The sequence below is a fragment of the Poecilia mexicana genome, unplaced genomic scaffold, assembly GCF_051168715.1.
Source record: "Poecilia mexicana isolate PSO_F unplaced genomic scaffold, ASM5116871v1 scaffold_23, whole genome shotgun sequence".
NCBI classification, from domain to species: domain Eukaryota; kingdom Metazoa; phylum Chordata; class Actinopteri; order Cyprinodontiformes; family Poeciliidae; genus Poecilia; species Poecilia mexicana.
The window spans coordinates 7,541,161-7,563,157 of record NW_028263392.1 but is presented as its reverse complement, the minus strand read 5'-3'; the positions used below and the strand labels follow the sequence as shown (position 1 = coordinate 7,563,157).

Genomic DNA, 21,997 nt, shown 5'->3' with positions numbered 1-21,997 from the left:
CCAAGTCTTTAGATATGCTTGTCTTTATATATGTTTATATAATGACGTTAGAAGAAGCTGACAAGCAAAATGCTTTTTCTTTTTTTTTTACACTGTACTCCATTGCAATTAAAAGTATGTAATCAGCAGATTTTGGTGAATTTATTTGGATTGTATGTTTTATTTAAATCAAGCACAGTAGCGCGTTAAGCAATACTCAAAAATCTTTATAACCAAGATTATTTCGCTTTTTTCTCAAACGTAAATGTTGCAGATAACTAAACAAACTTAACAAGAGTAAATACAACAAGATTTTATATTCACACCTAGGCTAGGATGGTTTGGGTAATGTTCTCCCCAAATCAATGATTAAGCATTATTAAGTATTTCAAAATTGATGAAGAGACAACAGTACATAAAAATCTTTGCCGATCTTCAGACCTTTAACGGCGACTTTAATTAGGTGATGCGCAGAGCCCAGCTTGTTAGTCGCCGTGCAGCGGTATTCGCCAGCATCGTCTTCATTCACGTTGGAAATCTTCAGCGTTTTGTTGAAGTTGGAAAAGAGCGCCCTGCCACTCGGCAGCTTCCCTGCATCCTTCTGCCATGAAATATCAGGAGTGGGTCTGTCGTAGAAAACACAAAGATTTGTGTTGTATGCACCACTTTGTGTTGGTTTATCATATAAAATCCCAACAAAACATGCTGAATTTAGTGGTTTTAATGTGACAAAATGTTGGAAGAAGTTCAAAATGTATTTAAAAAAAAAAAAAAAGCCAACTTACAATCCCTCAGCGATGCATTCCAGTTCAAGAGTCTCTCCTCTCAGAACCATCTTGTTGCTCGTGCTGCCGCTCGGCAACTTGAAACCGGGGCGACGCTCCCCTTCTGGATTACCTGATCACATGAGGAAACAAGTGGGAATCAGAGTCAAGCCAGAGCAGCAGCTAGCTTAGATGTTGGTCTCACCGTGACATTTATAAGAGAAGCTTAGTATGTGGAGATGAGAAGTCAGGAAGGGATATTTATGGCAATTAGTCAAACAGTCAAACTATTTTCTAAATGTAATAAGATGGGACAGAAAATAATTTATTGTACCAGAATAAAAGAAAGACATGTTTTATACATCTGTATTTATTCTTTAATATACTCTTCAATTTGAGAAGCGGGAGAGAATTGTGTTGCGTGTTAATGTAACCACACAGGGAGTGTGTTGAGGCCAAGTTAAAAGGAGCATGTTTATGCCAGGGGGTAAAACACAGGGCAGGGTTCACACTGGGAATAACACCAACAGCACTCACCACTATAGAAATCAGTCATATTATAAGCAGCCAAAGTCTCATTCATTGTTTCCACTGGAATATGACAAAAGAAACATGATAACCAGGCAATACCAGGAAGTATAACGTTGATGTTTACTTTCTCCTTCAATAACATTTTTTTAAGTGTTGCGCTGGAACCGTTGTGACACCGAAAGATGTGCACTGCATTATCAATTACATCCAGGATTACATGGAGAGAATATGCAGCGCTTTGCAAAAGAAGCCTCACCCTTTGAACTTTTACACAAACAGTGGCAGCCACATCTCGACTTACACAGACAAAACAAACTTTCACTGCCTGGACTTACTGTTGAGCACTACGACAGAGATGGGCTGCTTCTGCTGGATGGTCTGCGTGTATGGAAAGCGAGCGTAGCAGATGTAATCGCTCCGGGTGTCTTCTGGGAGAACGTTGGAAAAGTACAGGTCTCCGTTCAGGGCCTGGGACACCCGCTTATTCAGCGGCAGCTTCTGGAAGTCTGAGGGGGGAAACGGCATGCCGGGTGTGATTAATGAGTCGGTGTTCTTTTACAAGAGCGCAGCAAAGTTTATGTTCAAGCGACTCACTGTTATCCATCCAAAAAATGACAGGAGGAGGCAGGCCTGCCGGGGGTCGACACGGAAGCACGAGAGAAACCCCCTTCTGCACCGAAATCACTTCATTTTTCTCCTTTGACCACAAGGGGGACCCTGCGAGTCACGATGACCAAACGAGGGTGTTTTAAAAACACAGACAGTTAGGAATAACTGACTATTATTTATTGAGGTGTCTTACTTGACTGCCTGATCATAATGGTATTGGACAGAGCTTTGCCGTGCTCATTGCTAGCTGTACACTGGTATGTTCCCTCGTAGGCATCAGCCTTTTCTCCACTGATATCAATGACCAGCGTTCCTGAACCGGGCTTCATCAGGACTTTGGAGTCCTTCTCCACATCAAAGTTGGTGCCATTTCTTGTCCATGAAAAGCTACAGATGACAAGAGTAAATAATGTAGCTTAGAAGGAATAGAAGCAAAAAAAAAAAAAAAAAAAAAGAAATACTGCAGGCCATTTCTGAAATACGTAAAACGACTGTTTTGACGTCAGCTTTGGCGCTTTGTGAAGAACAAATAATTTTTGTCCAAACATCTTAATTTTAATTGTATAAAAAGTAATGGTTTTATTGCTCACCAATGTTACAATAAAAGTCTTATTCATGCAGAATCTCAGATCATTTTCATCCATCTTCAAATACACAAATACACTCTGACCAGCTTCCCTGACCCTGCTGAAGAACAACTTTCCTACGTTATGATGCTTCAAGAACCATGTTTGAGCGTGAGGATTGTTGTGCTGCAGTAATAGTGTTCTGCCTCACAAACAGAGGTTTTATATTTTGAGTGAAAAGTTCAGTTTTGGACTCATCTTCATATAATCTCGCTGTGTTCCCTACAAAGTTTGTAACCAACTTTAAAAGGGGATTTCTTCTAGCATTTTTGACAATTGATTTGTTTTTCCTTGCCAATCTTCCATAATGCCCCAATTGGTTGATTCCATGTTAAACAAACGTTCTGTCAACAGATACTCCCGCATAAGTTGCGGATGTCTGCTTCTAATTTATGCTCTCGCCTGCCCAATCTGTCAAGCTTAGGTGGACAGCCGTGCATTGGCAAATTAATAAAATATTGATGTGATTTGTCATGTTTCAAATTCGTTAAAGTCTTTGATTCAATTTGCCCTGATTGTAACGTATTTGATCCAACGACTGGTGGCAAAACCAGAGCAGCTGCTAATCCACTCTTCCGGGTGTGTTTCTTAACCGCCTGATCTCCAAGACGACGGTTGCTATGGCAATTTATCTTCTCCACTCGCCTCCAGGTTAAGTTGCCCTCGGAAGCAGTGGCTGTAATTTAGCAGGGGGCGAGCACGGCGGCGGCATGAAATCATTCAATAAGTGTTTTGGAGTTACCGTCTCACCTGGGATGAGGCTTCCCTTTAGCCTCGCAGTGAATGACGATGTTCTCCCGTGGATCAAAGATATAATCCTTCGGGGACTGCAGAGTTATGGTGGGGGGTTGGGGCACTGGCGAGACATCCGTAGAAGAGTATTTCAGACACACGTCAGCACTGAATTCAATGTAGAGATACTTTGCATAAATGAGGAGATGAACGATTCAAGCAACACGCATGCTTAGCCACACTCAACAGGATTTGTGGAGCAAACAAGGACATAAGCAGCAATCTCTCTCCTGAGTAAATGACTTACCATTGTTTAACTTCAAAATTATACTTCAAGCAACACTCCAAAGCCAAGCAAGGTGCTCAGTAGAGTTATGGGGTTGGGCGAAAAGGCAAACAAACAAAACAAAACAAAACACTCCATGCACATTGTTACCCAATCCACACAAAGAGGAAATCAATACATTTGAAAGGCAAAAACTGCACACAACAAGCCAAGGCTATTTTTTTAGGCAACTTACATCCTTCCAGCACTTTAGCTTTTTGTCCCCCATGACATGCCATACAACGGTAATAGAATATTGAGGAGAGGTGTTAGAGTTTCTTCGGATGTCTCGCAAGGAACAAGCAGCAGATTAATTTGAAAGACATTTTTTTTTTTTTTTTTTTTTTTAAGAGCTTGATAGAGCCAGCGTAATCAGCTTTCCCACGTGTAGCTTGCATTTTTGGTGGAAGAAGGTGGAATAAATGCAAGAAGAGGCTTTTCACAAACACCGAATATCAGTTTACAGAAGAGAAACACCACGCCGCATCGGTTGCAAATTATATATTATTGTGAGTGATACTTACGATCAAGAGGAACTTCAAGCCCTGCAGTCATGTGACCCAGCAATATCAATAATACAGCTTCAAGACCTGGAGTCCATTTTTGTTTCTTGTCCATGTTTGTGTAAGTCAGACCCCGAGTGATGATCTTCCCTCCAGGGTTAACAGTAGCAGAAGAGTGACCAGCTGGTGAAGAAGAATCGACTCTACGAAGGTAGAAAAACATAAATTTAGTGAGATTTGTTGAGAATCAGTGACGTTCAGTTCGGATGAATGCGACCTGAACGTTAGGTCGCATTTGAATCGGATACGTATCGGATATGGGTCACATTCGAAAAAGAATCCGACCTGTGCTGTTCACACTGCCATGAAAAGATCGGATACAGGTCGCATTACACCAAAAAAATTGGAATTGGGTCACTTCAGGCTGCAGTGTGAATGCACCCTAAGAGGATTATTCTAATATTTATAAAGCAATTATGAATCTTGTGAATCGTCAGCTGCGGTGAGTGAGAGGTGGTGAGGATGGACGCAGAGACCCAGATTGTAGAAGAAAATGATGAATTTAATGAAGATGCTCAAAACAGTCCAGATCAGGCAGCACGGCAGAAAGATAGCACACAGCTAAATACCGGTAGCAACTGACAAAACTGAAGACTGAAAACGAGAGCTATACCAACACAGAACCCGACAAGGGACAGAGACAACAGGTGGACTTAAATACACACGGGGTAATCAGGAAACTAGACACAGCTGGGATCAATCAGCAGGGAGGACAGGACAGAGACTCACAGGGAAACGGGACTAAACACAGAAAATCTCAAAATAACTACACAGAGAAACAGATCACAACAGTGAATAGAAATACAATGAATATGTGGTTTGCACATAACATAACACATGGCCAAAAATAGAGTTTTAATATAAAAGGATTCTGGTGTGCTTTGGTAGAGTCTAAACAGTGCTTCTATGAACACAGGCTGATGTTAAAACATCTATAAACATTTACTCTCTAATATTAATATAATTCATTTACGACTTTTTTTTTTGTTGCTAAATTCCAACGTGACACGCTATAAGACAAGCACTTTCATCTGGCCAGTCTTTCGGTTATCCAATAATTCTGCCAGTGTACAGACACTGGCAGAAGGAGCCGTCAAAACAAACTTGATTCAGGATTCGCTTTCCTAAACAACCCTGACAATGGGTCTGTCCCCGTCCCAAGATCCAACGAATTGAGAAACAGTCACTTGAGCTACGTCAGAGTTTTTTTTTTTTTTTTTTTTTATAATCCAGGTTGATTTGTTTTGTATTAGCCTCCAAACAGGCAACCACTCTTCCATACAATGTGCACAGCTGAGATATCCCTAGCACAACATCCTTAGACAAGACATGGACAAACATTCAGCCGGAAAAAAAACAAACAAGCAAACAAACAATGCTGCTCCAGATACAGCTGCATGCATACTGGCACATGCATGCACAAAAAACTCCACATTGCCAGAACCACCCTGGGAAGCGTGTCAGATTCTTGGAATTACACGAGTGGAGATCCGCAAAGTTTCTACCGGGTAGAGGATCACCAACGGGTATGAGCTGATGCGTCACAAACGTAGCATAATCATGCTAGCATTTATCTGGTAAACTGAACCATGGGGAAAATATTTTATGCAATTTGCTTCAACTTTATTCACTATTGCTTGCGGTTCACAAACTATGCAAAATGACTACAGGCTCTAATCCTCCTAATTCAATAGGCATGTTAAAATGTGTGATCAATATTCACTCTATCAGATAGGCTATTTTATTTATCGACTGAGAATCAAAGATGAAAATGTAGAAATTTACCATAATTCCCATGTTCCTCTTCTATTTCTACTTCCGATTCATGCTCTCTTGCAACCTGGCAGTATACATAATCAAACTGAGACAGACCTCTTTTACTCTTTCTGTATCACAGATATTTTCCTCACTAGCTAAAAAAAAAAGAGCCAAAAAATTGTCCACATTGGAAATCATTTAGCAGATAAGCGGAGGACATTTGCTTGGTCTGATTTTCAATAAGCCAGCACATTTAGCATTTGCATCAGGGAGCATTAAAAGGCATCATCAGTCATGTGCATGCCTGCAGACCGTTGGTCAGTGTAATGCAATTGCCTGGCATGTGGGTTGTAAGAATGTCACGGCGGCCCAATGATGGAACAAATGGGTACATCAGAGCATATCTGTTGTAAAGCATCCAGTTGCCAAACGCAGACCATGACTGCCAGCGAGCGTCACATACTCAAGAGTTCAGCGCCTACCATCTGGACAAGAGTAATGGACTCTTTACAATACTAAGTATCATCCTGCACCCTGTCTCAAAGACCCCCATTAATCAGACTAACAGTTAACTGCCCCATGCGTAGCCTGCCATAAACACCGGAGCAGATGGTTTCGTTTAGAGTGCAGATGTAGTCGGGAGGTATAAACTGAAGACAAAGAGGCAACATCAACTTTTCTAAAGAGGATTTTGTTCTTCATTAGTCTTGTACTAAAAGTTTTTTTTTTTTTGCATGTATATCGGCACCACAGGGAGAGGTCCAGAACTGCAAATGTTGCAGAGAGGCACAGTTGCATTACTCCCAGTGTCGTGGCACCGGAAGCTGTGGGATACGAACTTCAAGGAGCTCTGAAAGCACAGCTCAATGTCAGTGATGTAGTGTTCTCACATTAACCTTCAAAAGGAGAGACCAAAAACAGTGTATAAGCCGAGCAATCTACACCTAAATCCTCAGACATAGAATGCCAAAGACGAGGTCTTGCCATTTTCTCTGATAAACAAATGACTCTCTAAATGAACCTTAAAAAGCACAAAATCAAATATAAATATATATGGAATCAGTAATAAAATGGATGAGATTGTGTGAGTGTAAAGGTGGTGTTAGGGTAATATAGTAGACAAACTGAGGAAGGCAATTCATTCATGCAATCAGAATATAATAGGGGCTCAGGATAGTGAAGCCTTCAAAGGCATCTGAAGGTGAAATGATCATAACACATGATTAAACCCAGGTCAGTTACTGCTCTGTAGGGCAGAGGTACAGAGAGAGAGAGAGAGAGAGAGAGAGAGAGAGAGAGAGAGAGAGAGAGAGAGAGAGAGAGAGAGAGAGAGAGAGAGAGAGAGAGAGAGAGAGAGAGAGAGAGAGAGGTTATGAATACACACAGAGGTTTTATCCCACTGAAGCTAGGCAGTGAGTGTGAGCTAACACAACCCCAGGACACAGCTAATTACGCTGACACGTCCTATTGAGTATTACTCTCACCGGGGGGATGAAAAGCAGGCATAAAGAGAGTAACATCACTGAATACATTACAGGCAGTTCGTGCATACCAAAGCTCTTAATCTCTTTGTAAAAAATAATAATACATTGCAATATGATTACATAAATGTTGCATCTTATGCTCAGATTAATTACAGTAACGCTCCATGCAGCTGCAGCAGACACGGTCCTGCAACATCAGCAGCAGTTATACTGAGCTCTGCTGAGCTTTGCAACCCACCACCACCAACAACAACAAAACAAGAGTATAAGAAATGTAATGCTTTTATTAAAAATAAGCCCACCTAAATATAAAATGAATTCAAAATTTGGCGGTTTCAAAAGACAGAATGTGTAAACAATCATCCAATAGCACTCGTTCTCTATAGGACGTAGCTCTGAGCTTTGATCGGAGGATTCTAACAATCAACAAATGAATATGCTTTGATTACAAACTATGTTTTGTAGCTCTGAAATGTTTGGGATTATTTTCTCTCTGGAAGGTGAGCCTCCACACCAATCTCAAGTTGCTTGTGCATTTTTTTTCCCTTCAAGTGCTGCCATGTATTTAGATCTATATTTAGCTCAATTCATCTCAACATAAATAACTGACCAGCTGTGACTGTCTCTGTTAAAGAAAAACAAGCCCACAGCATTGTGCTACCAAAAAATACTAATAAAATACATGAAAATTTGTCAGCGTAACCTCACAAAATGCAAAACAGTTTGAGATGTTATATAATTTTGCAAAGCAATTTACAACCCACATGCCAGAGATTAGTAAGTTAAAGATATGGTTTGACCATAACAAATTATCCCTAAATTTGGACAAGACGAAAATCATGGTCTTCGGGAACTGTTATAAAAATACTGAAATCCAAGTTCAAATAGAGGACGTAACTCTAGAAAGGGTTTTTGCTAATAAGTTCCTCGGTTTAATAATAGATGACAAAATCAGTTGGAAACCTCATATTAAACATTTACAGAGTAAACTCAGTAGAAGTATATCCATATTGGCTAGAGCTAGACATGTATTGAATGCTAAATCACTTCATATTCTATATAACTCTCTGATTTTACCATATCTATCATATTGCTGTGAAGTGTGGGGAGTTAATTACAAGAGCTCTTTACATCCGGTAACCGTCCTACAGAAACGAGCCATTAGAATCATCCATAATGTTGGTTATTATGAGCATACAAACCCACTCTTCATAAAATCCAGAATTCTCAAATTTGACGAGCTTGTAGAATTTAAAATGGCTCAATTTATGTTCAAAGTATCTAAAAAGTTGTTACCTGAGCACATACAGAGCACGTTTTCTGAAAGAGAAGGGGGGTATAACTTAAGGGGTCACTCAAACTTCAAGATCCGCAATTTTAGAACAACAAGAAAAAGCTTCTGTATTTCAATTAAAGGTGTAAAGTTATGGAACAAGTTACATGAAGATTTAAAACAAAGCAATAGTTTAACACAATTCAAAAGAAAGTACAAAGAGGTAATTTTCAATAGATACACATACGGGTGATAGAAAGCAATAAGGTGTGTATTGCAGATAACTTGGTGTAAGGGTTTAGAAAGACAAACCAGCATAAAATGGGAAAATGTATAGGTAAATATTAGTAACTGTTACTTCTGACTGCCACTTTGATTTTGATTTTTTTAATGACAGTAGGACTCTAAAGTCTCAAGTGTTTAGGGGTAGGAGTTTATAAGTTCTCACTTCTTCCTACCCCATTTTGAGCATGATATGTTAACTGAAACAAAAAAATCTGTATTTTCTCTTCTTTCTTATGCACTTCTTGTTACTGTGCACTATTTTATTTTTATATTTGTATCATGTTCGAATAAAATTTCATTTCATTTCATTTCATTTCATTTAATTTCAATGTTCACCTACAGTACGTTTGGATGTATAAATATAGCAAACATGAACTTTTTACCCTCTTGCAAAAACAACATTCCTTCACTTGCAGAATTGACAATATTAATGTGTTTATGGAGCCTGCTGAGTGAACTTTTCAGAGTTAAAGGGTAGAACCATGAAGGCTGTGCTGCGTAGTGCGGTGGAAGACATTGCTTTGGCAGCTGTATTATTCACAGAATGGCACAATTACACAAACCTGCACAACATTCATCCTAACCGTAAAAAGAGCAAATGAATTCCTGGATGAACGTTTTCTTAGCGGCTGCAAGGGGGAAAGCAGATATGATAATAACAGCTGACTCAGCGAATCAGTGGGATGACTTCAGCGGGAGGGGGTCTGTGGGGGAGGTCATCGGTCATCATCCTTTATCCTTTTACCAACTCTGAGGTCAGAAAAACCATGAAGCTCTCCCTTTAAGTCATTTGTACCTTCCCACTAAAGTATGCTGGGAGGTCTCTGCAGATATTCACATACTGCCCAGATTTTTGTGCAAACACTGGCTGTATATTGGATGCGCCAACAAAGACCGTAATACTCTCATACAGACACTTGTGCCAAACACACAGCAGGTGAAAAAAAAAGTTTACATAATGAGCAGCAAAGCTTATTTCAAAGTAATACAGAGAGTAGAGAGAGCTGCTTTGGTTCTTTTTCTCAGCTCCTTATTTGAGCAGAAGAAACCCTTATCGCCCCTCAAGAGGTTGTAGTAAAATATGTACATCTCTAACTGACGTGAAGCTACTTAGCAGAGTTAAAAATAGTACGAATAGAGGCTCGTTCTTGTTCACAAGGTTCTTCTGGCTTGTTTACACTGACATAAGTTGGTATGTTCCTTAAGCGGTGACGTCAGGCAAACCTGCAAATCTCAACTGAAGTTTCAATCATTTAAAGGACGGTAGCAATAATTAGGTAATATGTTGGACCAGTACTCTCTTCGTTCTTGCCAAAGTGTTCCGAGATCAAAACAAGCAACGTCTCTTAAAGCCGTCAGACTTGCTACCGTGAACTCAGGACTTTGCATGCCCCTCAGTTTGTAAAGCCTAAAAGCAAGCTCCTATGTTGGTCACTCCTCCTCAGCCCTCGGTCACTAACAGACACTGAAAGATCACAGCCTGATCTGACAGATGAGGGAGGAGAAAAAAGGGAGGCAGGAAGAGGATTGCAGGGAGGGATGAAAAACAATTATTTGGAGTCACGTTAAATCACAGTGACAGATATTTATGTGACAATCTACTGACTCAGACTCTGTTCAGCAGGATTGGACCAAAAGGCATGTGCTATTATCAGCTCAGAACATGCATGGAGCTGATCTCTCAAAGACAGATTTTGTATGTATTCTTTTCTTTTTTCCTTCTTCAAATACAATCTGAACCACTAAAAGCATAATCCATCAGCTACTCCTGTAGTGTCTGAGAAACTCCCACCAAACAGCATTTATTTAAGAAATCACAGTCAGAGCAAGAGGCTAAACCAAAACAATATAACTAGGTGAAATGAAAACTATAAATAGGGATAGATTTATGAATGCCTGAAAGAAGAATTTTAACTTTTATATATATATATATTTGCTGTTTTTATAAATATCATTGGTGATTTAAGGTGCCAACACGATTTATCACTTCTTCAAAGATATACCTCAGGGACCATTAATTAGATCCTTTACTTTTTCCAAATACCATTTGATTATTTATGACAAACTCCCACTAGTTTCTAGAATAGCATTTCTTGCATAATAAGTGAGAATGGGATCAACGACATTATTGATTTTGCTTTATCTCTGCTCTGTACACAAAGCGATCTATGCCTAAGCAATTTTTTTTTAAATTTGGTTTTCACTGCTGAAATCTGGCAACAGCTGTTATCAAAGGCGAGTCATTCTTTGCCTTGAATAAAATAAAACAATGCACTGCAAATATCAAGAGAAAACCAATATTTAATATTTATTATGGCAACTACACAGATTATAAAGGTTTAAGATGCAATTTCAGGATTTCTTACTGTCCCAAAGCTGGTGTGTGACACCAAGGATGAAGTGGGTACACTTCTATGTTTTTTGCAAAAACAAATAAGTCAAAGATACTTAAATCTAAAAGACTCCTGTGACTTATAAGTGCTATCTTGTTTGTTTATTTTTTTTGCCCTGAGCCAGTAGTTTCAATTGTTTACCAAAAGGATTCATCTGCTGACTTCTTCTAAAGCCATCACCTTTGTTGGATATTATGTAGGAAGAGTTTTTACTACATCAACATCATCTCTTCCCGAAAAAAAACCAAAAAAAAAAAAACCGAAAGACTGACATAACTGGCAGGTCCCTTTGTCGCCCACAGCTCCACAACCGGATCACACTGAGCCACCTAATCAAAACAAACTATCTCAGCTTCTTTTACATGTGGAAACACACACACACACACACACACACACACACAGAGGACCTTGGTTTTTTCGGGTCAGTTTTTCCAGCAGCATCCACAGAAATCCTCCCCGGTGCCTGCTTTTCTCTGAGGCTTTGTGATGTGCTGATGGTCAGCATGCCCCCATGCCATGACGGCCCCCACCCGCTCCTCTGACGCTGACCCATGAGGGCTTTTGTCCTTCTGCGTTGTTTACCACCGCAATAATGCTGAAATGGCAGGGGTGTCCCAGGGTACAAAGTGACACCTCTGGGCAATAACATAAGAGGCCACAACTCCATCATATATACTTAGTATCTAATGCCTGTAGTAAGGCATGGCACATCATTTCATTTATAAAAAGAAAAAAGAAAAGAAACTGAAGATTTTAAGAGACATAATGGCAATAGTGTAAGGTTGACTACAATTGAAAAAGAATAAATTATGTTACCTTTAACTTAAATGGAGTAAAGTACACATAAAATAAGACGTATACATTAGTAAGGGGAGCAAAAACCTTTCCACAGCACTTCATGTCCTTTTATTAGTAAAGTCTGAGTGTGGCTTCATTTTTGCCTTCGCAAGCTTTTAAAAGAAGCAAACGGCAAGATATCTGTCGATCTCTCTCTAGGGCGTCCAAACGCTAAATGTGGCCAAATGCCAACTTGGGGGCAATGTTGACCGGCGAAGGCATTAAGGTTTAAACAGTTAAGCACCCATCAAGTGGACATGGACAGCAGCTGGTTGGGAGACAGAAATATATGTTTGAAAATAATATGATTGTGTTTTTGCATGTATGCATACCACAGCACCCTGACGATTAAAGCTAAATCCAACAGACTGATTAGGAATCAAGCAGAAAACAAAAACGTAGGACTTTTTCTTTCCTTGGCGATACCAACAATGAGTTTAAAAGTCAATCTTCTGTGAATCTGTGTGCAGCTTCTACAGCTGCCATTGGTGCCATTTTGACAGAGCAAGGCAAGGCAGGGAAGAGGACAGTGTTCCCCACTGCCTGTCAGAATTTCTAAAAGCCCTCTTTAGAATGATGACATGATTTATGTAAGAGTTTTTCCAATTCAAGTCTTCTGCATGATTTAGCCAACACCACATGCAGAGCATCTTGGTTGCTGTAATACAACTGGGACGACTGATGAGCCATGATACCGGCACCATAGAGGTATGAATGCATGGGACAAAGTCTTGGAAAAGGTTTCCTGAGAATAATGCCACAGATGGCCACTGAGTGTTGCATTGTTTATGTCCAATATGGAAGCTGGGTTTTTTTTTACTTTTAATTCCGTTAATTACTCTTTGATTTAGAGGTATCACAGCAAATGGGGCTGATTTGAGTATATATCACTTTTTTCCCCCCACTGGACAACTTGATTTGTGTTTGTCTTTCACATAGAATCCCACTACGATGATGTAACATAAAAAATAAAAAAAATTAACATTTTTGTAAGGCGCCGTATTCACGTATAATGCACCGTCTTCATCCGACGTCCAGTTACAGTGTGATATTCAGACAATTGCACACATTCAGCGAGCAGCAGAAATCTGTTTGTTTGCCGCCTGAGGCCCGACTGTGGATGTGCCAGTGGGCACATGCGAGTGTGTTCAGCTCTGAATGTGCGCCTCGCCTGTCTAAAGTCATCTCTTCACAAATTTGCAGGCAGAGTCAGTGCGGAGGCTGGCTCCGTCCATCACTGGTTGTTGTCGTTTGCTAAGTCATGTGAAATACTGAGCAGAAGTGAGATGCAAAAAAAAAAAAAAAAGTATTTTTCACTGTGTTATTTTTTTCCTTTCAGGGAAAAATCGGATCTGAGAAAAGTACCACAATAAATTTTTGGGGGGGTTAAATTACTTTTTTTTTTTTACTTCAAAGTAAATAATTACAATCATTATGTCCTAATGTTTCCTAAAAAATAACACCCAAAGGGAGTGTGTTTTACACTAAAAACTACTGGTCCGAGCACTGAACCCTGGGAAACTGAACATAACACGAGCAAAATAAGATAAAATTTACATAAATCATTTAACCGCTACATTTTAAATAATACATTTCTTTATAAAATGGTAGTCTGTGCACTGTAATCTTGGGAAATAAAGTAGTGTGTAAAATCAGAATGAAAACAATGGACATTTGACAGTCAAAAGTTGAAGAGCCTCTTCACTGCATTTATTTTTAATTGATTATAAATTCAAAGCATTAGTTTAGAAAATACCAGAAGGACCGGCCCTTCACTGTAAATTTTCTTGGGCATCATCCCACACTCTGAAAATCTGATGTAGACTTTGGTTTGGTTTTGTAGTTCCCAGGTGAACGTATGTGAACTGCGCTGTTGAAAAGAAGCGTATAAAGAGCTTGCACATTAGATTGCAAGCTCTAAAATCCATACGGGTTTCATTTCAACGCAGCACGACTATGGACACATGCTGTAAATCCTTCTGGGCCTGTAAACAAGCCAACTCTCATTGGTATTCCTGGGTGCTACTGCAAAGCGAAAAGGCATCGATGAGCCACGATACATGTGGCCTTGCTGTGTGACTTGGGGCTGCACCGCAACACGATTTACTGTGTGCAGTTCTCAGGATTCGGACATGCTCGTCTTTCAGAGCAACAGTGTCGAGAGATTTTACGGTTGTTGAACACCAATATTTCATGCACGTTTTCTTGTTGTATTAGTGGCACAAACAAATGAACTATCTGGCTGACAGTGGCATTGTCATTAGCGCCCAAGTGTAACGACGGATACAGAACTGGGAAGGCCAAATACGAGGCCTAGAGAGGAAGCTAAAGCGCTAACAGGAGTGAAAAGGGCATGATGGGAAAGTGGGGGCAGAAGGTGCAAGGGGGGAGGTTTCTAATTGACGGTGTTATGGCAGTGTAACAAGCTGGCATGGCCATTTGTTTTCTTTTTGCCTCTTCCATCCATCTGTTCGTCAGGATTACTCATAAAGAGGAGGAGAGAGAAAGAAAAAGAGAAAGCTGGGGCTCCACAGAACAGAGATTCGCCATCACTCCGAGTGATACCTGAAAGCGAACCACTTCTCTGTGACTTCTACGCACTAGAACAAACTCCTGTGAAAATACAGAAGTGTGTAAGTTGTGGCTCAGTACGAGCGAGTGTCCTCATGAGACTGTTCAGAAAAACAACGATGGTAATTAAACATGGAAACGTAACAATGGCGTGTTATGCAATACTGTCGTCCAGCATGCTCGACTTACTAAACTATTGCTCCCTGCCGGCAGATTGGTTTAATGGGGTTTCCACACGGTCGATGCAGCATACGATTTTATATGCGTTTCCATTCAGCATGTCTTACCAAGGTATTGTTAGAGAGAACTTGAAACTAATGGATATTGGATTGTTGTGATGTGCGTTTGTGAAATGAGTGTGTGCAGCGTGGTCAGCAGCAGGAGAGCAGCAGGTGACACCAGGACATGCGGCTCGGATTTTTTCCGGTCATATTCAAACTGTGTTCAAACACGTGCTCGTGTTCCCTCACCTCTCAGGCAAATTTATGTTTTGCATCCATGTCGTTTAATAGAAGCGAAAGCTTTCGGCTGGTCTTACTTCGACTGCATTCCGAAAAGCTAATACTTATTACCAGTCTAAAAAAAAATAAATAATAACGTCTATAATAAATTCTGTCAAACTTTTTTTTTCCCCTTCACAAAAAAGAAGTTTGTTCACCTTTATTTTGTGAGTGGTTTTTCTTTCTTTCTTTTTTCTAACAGTCACCTTCTGCAGTTTGCAGAGGTAAAATTGCAGATGCTATAAATCACTACTCAGCACTTTCCAGCTGAACTTCTGTATTTGAAATACAGCAACTTCAAAAAATAAAAATAAAAAAGCAGTACAGCTGCCAGAAGGTCTTCATGAGATCTGCACCTTTCTAACTCTAAGCTCAACCATTCAGAAACAGATGCTACAATAATCTAATGTCAACAAACTGTACGCTTTCACAGTGAAATACAATCATCATAAAGATGCCAAACATAACAGAGCACCAATAAAAAAAGAAAATATATGTAAGAAGGTATGGCACTAACGCTACTATGACTTGACTGGATATCTAAAACAGCATATCCAGTAGATTTATACAACCAGAACGTCTCAAAACGTCACACATCCCTTGGGACAAATGAACCCGAGTTGCTTTTATGTATCTCTAGTCAACTAACCAAAAATAGTAGACAGTGATCTTTGTCTCACCTGTTTGGAGTTAATCCCAGCAGTTTGCTGTAATGTTGTGTCAGACCTGCAAACACAGATGAAGAAAGATGTAGTGAGACTTGTTTTTTTTAGCCCCAGTAAAAAAATATATATAAATAAAAAAATCTGTTGGTTGAAAAGACATTAATGAGGCTCTAAGAAACAAAATTACACTGAAAAAAATATGTAACAAGGGAGGTACCAATAAATCTTGACTCTGATAAGTATCCAGAACTCCTTCTAGGTTAAGGATTCATCCTTCAGAGCCAGGTTATAAATATTGAGGATGGATTTTTTTATTTATTTTTTTAATTGGAGTTATGACATTCATGAACAAACCAGATCTACTGGAAGCCATTTTAATGCGAACAATGGAAAATGAGTTGCTGTTTTCTCTTCTTTTATGCGCCACTGAGAGAGACGGAGAACAAGCACAAGGGGAGGACCGTTTCACGTTTTTATCCGTGATGCAGATTTCGCACAGTGATCCAAGATGGCCGCACTGTTTTTGGAATGGTAGCTTTGTGCCCCAACATGCAACAATCTAATGGGGACGGCAGCATATATATTTAAATTGAAAGGCAGGAAAAGGCTAAATGAAAAAAAAATGAGCCAGCACTTTTTAACAGGTACCAATAAACAACATCTGACTTTCTTCACAGAGTTGTCTACATGGTACCATTTATATTATTATTTACACATTTTCTGATAGAATTTAAGATAGCCAATCAACATAATAATAGAAAAATGGATTAAAAGTAGTCATCAAAGCAAACAGATTAATTCTTTCACCTTCTCTTGACCAGAAGCTGCTGAATAATATGTTCGCATCTCCCTCCCTCCCCAGAGAATACTCAGTAAATTACTATATCTTGCTAAATACATGGCCTTTAATCAACCACAATGTCCCTCTGTCACTTTTATTATTTCTACCTCCGTCAGAGCGAATACTAACATAAAATCCACCCAAACCGAACACACGCACATGCATAATGCCCCCTCCACCTCCAACAAAGAGGCAGCCCTTCGTGACCACAAATGCATTATCATAATCTCCAGAGGGACCCTTCATTCATCTCACATTAGCAAAAAGATACAAAAAAAAATAATAAAAAAAATAAAACGTGCTCAGTTGGACGTGGAGCTTTAAAACTCGAGCTGATGAGACTGAATCATCTTTCAAAAACAAACAAAAAAGCAAAATAGAACTCAAATAAAATTTTTATTGGTTCATCTTCCTGGTAAAGGTTTACAGCATGTGTTAGCAACAGAACCGAATGATCTGAATTACAACAGCCAGAACCGATTAAGCTCTGTGCTCTCGACTGATCTGCTTTGAACTTGGACTGCATTGATCTTATCTGAGCAGAACTGAAGCAAGCCGAGCCGAAACAAGAGAGGACAAAGATAAGGATAAGGGAGAAGAGTGGGGTGAGGGGGAAAAAAAAAGTGTGAGATCCTAATGAATAGAGACAGAAGCACACAGAGACATCAGAAAACTGCAGCTAGAGGCAATTGCCGGGATCGTGGGAGAAAGACTTAGCTTGAGATGGACAGAAAAGGGTAGAGGAGGAACAAACATAAAAAATGAAGAGCAAGCGAGGTTCGGAAACATGCATTATTAAGGAGCAAATCTAAAAGCGCTTCATCATCAGAGTGCAGGAGGGAGGGAAAGGCGGGGAGGGCTGGGGGAGGCAGACTCAAAGATGAAATGCGACACAAGAGAAAAGCTGGGAAATGGCAGGAAAACCAAGCAAAGCTGACCTAATATGTAAACACGATGAGCAAAAAAGGTTTTAATCTATGCCACATAGTGAGCTTTAAAGGTGCTTCTATGAGGTTATGTAAGGCTAATGCATCTCTGTTGCAAACTTAAAAATATCACTTTTTTTTAACAAATAGCAGCTGCAGATGAAGACCTATTGATCTGTTATGACTAAACCTAATGAAGACAACTGGCTGCTGTTCAAACAGCCCATCAGAATAAGGAAGGAATGCAGCGTAATTAACTTTGAAGGCGGCATTGAGTGTCGACTCCAGTCAGGCTTGTTGAGTACTTCAGAAACTGTTGACTTACAGGGATTTCCTGTGCAAGCATTGGTCATATTTGGTGTAAAAATAAAAAAATAAAAAAAAGAGAAAATATCCAATGTAGTGTGATGGTAGGATCAAATTGGGGTTTGTTGGTGTCAGATTGGACAGACTAGTTCAGGAAGACAAAATAGGCATTTGCAAATCAAATACCAGTCACCACAATCAAAGTATGTGGTACACAGTCACATAATAGGTTGAAGAAGTTGGTCTATAGTAGCAGAAACAGGCTGAAATTGAACAATACTGGACAATAACAGAATTAAAATGTCTTGATGTCAACTGCGACATCAAGCTTATATTGTCAGATGAATCAGACCTGCTTTGTATCAACAGTTCATTCTAGAAGTGTTCATGAAATGGTATAGGAGATGCACCTTTGGGCTTAAACCCCACCGTCAATCAAACCATCATTTTTGAGCTTTACTACACTCCTATCAAAATCAAGTAGCGTTCGACTCCTCAGCTTATTTGATTTTGCTGTGGCACCGTTTTCAGTAAAGCTTCTCAACTGCATTCATCTCCAGAAACATTTAAGCAAAAAAAAAAAAAAAAAAAAAATCAACAACAGTCAACTAGAATATCTCTGTTGCAAATTATTTGAAACATAAGCTCGGGAGACGAAGGCAGGTGGTTCCGCACCGACAGAACCGGGTCAACAACATGGGCAACAAAGGTGAAGATGCAGCGTACCGCATGGCCCGATGCCAGTACCGATGATTTAGCCTGTAGCCGTTTCAGTTAGTTCCCTGATCTTATGGCTTCACTGGGAGTAAAGCACCAGGTGTCTGATTTCTTTCCACCGTGACAGAATATAAGCGACCCCAAGCATGAAGTGTGTCCCATCATGCCTTGGGGTAGAAGCCTGCGCCATGACAAGACAGAAGCACCTGCCTGAAAAAGCATATCTAACTGATGCTCTTACTGTCTATCCCTTAAATCTTTCATATGATCTTAGAAACATTTACTTAAAATCTACATAATCTCCAGACAGTGCAGCTATTTAACTCTAGGCAACTGTAATCTGGATCAAGAAAAATGTGTTTTAATTTGTCTAACACTTCAAGGACACCTATGTGATGTGTTTACAGTGCTTTGTGGGGAATTTATTTCGTTTTTAGCCTTCTCCCAGTTTTCTTTTTTAGCACTTGCACTTCTGGCTCCAGCCCTTGAATGGCTGAATTGCAAAATGAGGCTGAAGTTGATGCCTATAAAAATAAATAGGCCTTTATTGTCTGTCTGAAGTCACTATTGGCTAAGCTGGTAGGAGAATTTGCATAAGTTGCGCATTTCTGTTTGTCATTTTTGAAACTGGAACCTTACAGCTCAACACAGCGCAAGCGAGCGCCATCTGTCCGAGCGCCGAACGTCTTGGCATCGCTTAAAGAGCCCAGGCTGCCACCAAATCAGCCCGAGTCTCACTGGAGAGCCACACATCAGCTGATCCGGAGTGCAAACAGCAGGAAACATAAGAAATACCGGGCTGTTTCTTTTACATAAAGACGTACTAATGTGATATTTGCGACTGCTTGCTAGTTTCAAGGCACAGTACAATGTAAAAAGAAAAAAAAAAAAAAGAGTTTTCACAGCAGGGTGGGCAGCAGAACACAGAGGTGAAATCCTGGCTGCCAGTAAGACTCTGAATGTTGTTTGGTTTGACTTCAGACGTGCCATCTGTCCGGGAAGAGGCTCTGGTGAGGGGGCTTGGTCATTCATTATTCTGTGTGTCTACTCTGTGCCTATAAACATCTGGCTACGTGCTTCTCCAGTTACACAAAATGACAAATTATCTCTTTTAAGACGGCAGCCATGCCGGCGTTATTGCAGATTTAGATAGATTGGTCCCTCAGGCACAGGGAATCATGATTGTTGCGCTTTGGACGGCGATTCGGCATGCGAAATGAAAATGCAAAAGCAGACACAACAATGTGTGCAACAGTAACGGCTGGCTGTAAAACAACGTTTAAATGGCCAATGAAATTCAATATGAGAGGTTTTGATTTGAACAGCTTGTGACAGACTACAAGGCTGGCACAATGAAGCGCTGTAATTTAACTACGCTTTCAAAATACATTAAATGTAGATAATATTCCTTTCTCACCAACAATTGTTACAATTATCCAGTACTTTTAGATAGCCGTTATAATCCCGACAGTTTATCAGTATTTACTGCAAAGGATCTACGGCATATGAAGAATATTTAGTCGGTTATGTATGAAAAATGTCTTGTGAAACTGAAATAATTTTCCTAATATTTCATTAGGAAAGTTGGCAAGAAACAGAATGTGGAGGATGTTGCAGTTCAAGATATTTACACAGCAGGTTTTACTTTGAGTTTATTCAGATAAAATCTGTTCAGACTAATCTTTAGTGGTGGCATGTCTAGAAGCTGAAGCTATGTGTTGTTAAAGGTTAGAGATAGCAGCCAAAAAAAAAAAAAAAGAAAAAAGCATGGACGGTTTTTAAGCCGAGAAGGCTTAAAAGAGTGTTTTTATTTTGTTTATTGGTTATGACATGCTAAAAGTTGTTACAACTATATTTTGCTTTCAAGTGTTGAATTGGACTTTAAATTAACAAATAAAAAAAGGATCGTCATGTGCTAAATTTAAAATACTTACACAATTATTATCTCTATGACAATCACACTGGTGAAACTTACAGTATAAAACAGCAGAAATCAGAGTCTACAGATGCAGTTGAGCTGAAAAATACCACAAACAAAGTTCTGGCCCTTTAAGACTCAGTGAAAAAGTTCAAAACTAATCCTGTCTGTTACTGTACGTGTTCACACGCATGTGCGTTTCACATGGAGAAACACGGGGTAGACTGGTTGTCATAACTACGCTGTCTTTTTTCAAAATTATTTCAACAGTCTGGGAGAATCCTTCGACGGACACTCGCATGGACCGGCCCGGAACACAAACGGGAGCAGACCGAGAGAGCTGTGGTTTAATCATGAAGATTTACTGCCTCCTCCAAGCTTTCTTTGTGCCCCTCCAGAGGTTAAAGAGTCATTTCTCCCTTCCTCGCCGTTTCAGCCAGAACTCGCAACATAATTATCAAGAGTGTCATGCAGAGGATGTGAAGCAGTAAATATAAGAGCAAGATTGAAGAACAGTAAGAGGTATTTTTGATAAAATGGGAGGGAGAGAGATTCCGGATGAACAGAAAAAACAAAGGAAAATGCAATCTGACCTAAAAAGTTGGCCTATGTGGATAACCAGGAGTGCATAAAAAGACTTTACCATAGGAGACTTGACTCCATTAAATCAGTGGCAGTGAGTAAAGAGGCCTGCCACCGAGTTTTATTTCTATGTTAATTTGCAGATTTCTGCAGAATGTTCCTCAAGGCTGCAAAATCCAATTTAACACAAATATCTAGTCCTACTAAAGACATTTGACTTCCTTGTTGACAGCCTACAAGGTAAATAAGAAAACTTTTCAGAAAAGGAATCCCAACACTGCTGTCAAACTGTTTTTCTTCTGTTGCCGAGTGCTGTGTGTGGGTTACATTACTTTTGCTAAAACAATGAGGTTTATTTTAGTTGCATTTTTTTCTGTTCTGACTTAAAGGTTAGTTGATCTTGTTGGTGCAAAATTATCTCAGAGTGTCCTTGAACGTGAAATAATTATTAGCCTAATTAAGCAAACATTGGTTACGCTGTCAGTTTCAGGCAACCTGCAAGCCAAAGCTCCCAATCCACATTTCACGCCGAGATGAAGCAGTGATGGAAGAGTGACATACATTCAGATATGATATTAACAGCAGGTAAGTATTAAAAAACCTGAGGATAAAACTGGAACTATTATTGTGAAAAATATGCCTGCAATAAAACCTTTCATAAAATTCCATAGTTTTAATTATTCACACCATACGAGTCACCACAGGAAGAACATACATTTATTAATAATATTAAAGTGACACCATTAGCAATAGTATTAAAGGTTTCAAAAGGCCACATCATTAACTTGCAAAAGTAGATTAAAATAAAAAAA

General features: G+C 39.6%; 1 protein-coding gene across 1 annotated transcript in view; it reads right to left on the bottom strand.

Annotated features, from left to right (window-relative positions):
- nrcama (neuronal cell adhesion molecule a) overlaps positions 1-15,949 on the bottom strand; it is a 31,509-nt gene extending 15,560 nt beyond the window's left edge. The window contains exons 1-9 of the mRNA XM_088003080.1: positions 15,911-15,949; positions 4,091-4,272; positions 3,763-3,780; positions 3,260-3,365; positions 2,077-2,270; positions 1,869-1,991; positions 1,610-1,780; positions 765-876; positions 421-605 (exon numbers count right to left, since the gene is read on the bottom strand). Coding sequence (XP_087859206.1) covers positions 421-605; positions 765-876; positions 1,610-1,780; positions 1,869-1,991; positions 2,077-2,270; positions 3,260-3,365; positions 3,763-3,780; positions 4,091-4,184 — 1,003 coding nt within the window. The 5' untranslated portion in view covers positions 4,185-4,272; positions 15,911-15,949. The remainder of the gene's footprint in view (positions 1-420; positions 606-764; positions 877-1,609; positions 1,781-1,868; positions 1,992-2,076; positions 2,271-3,259; positions 3,366-3,762; positions 3,781-4,090; positions 4,273-15,910) is intronic.
- Positions 15,950-21,997: the final 6,048 nt, after the last annotated feature.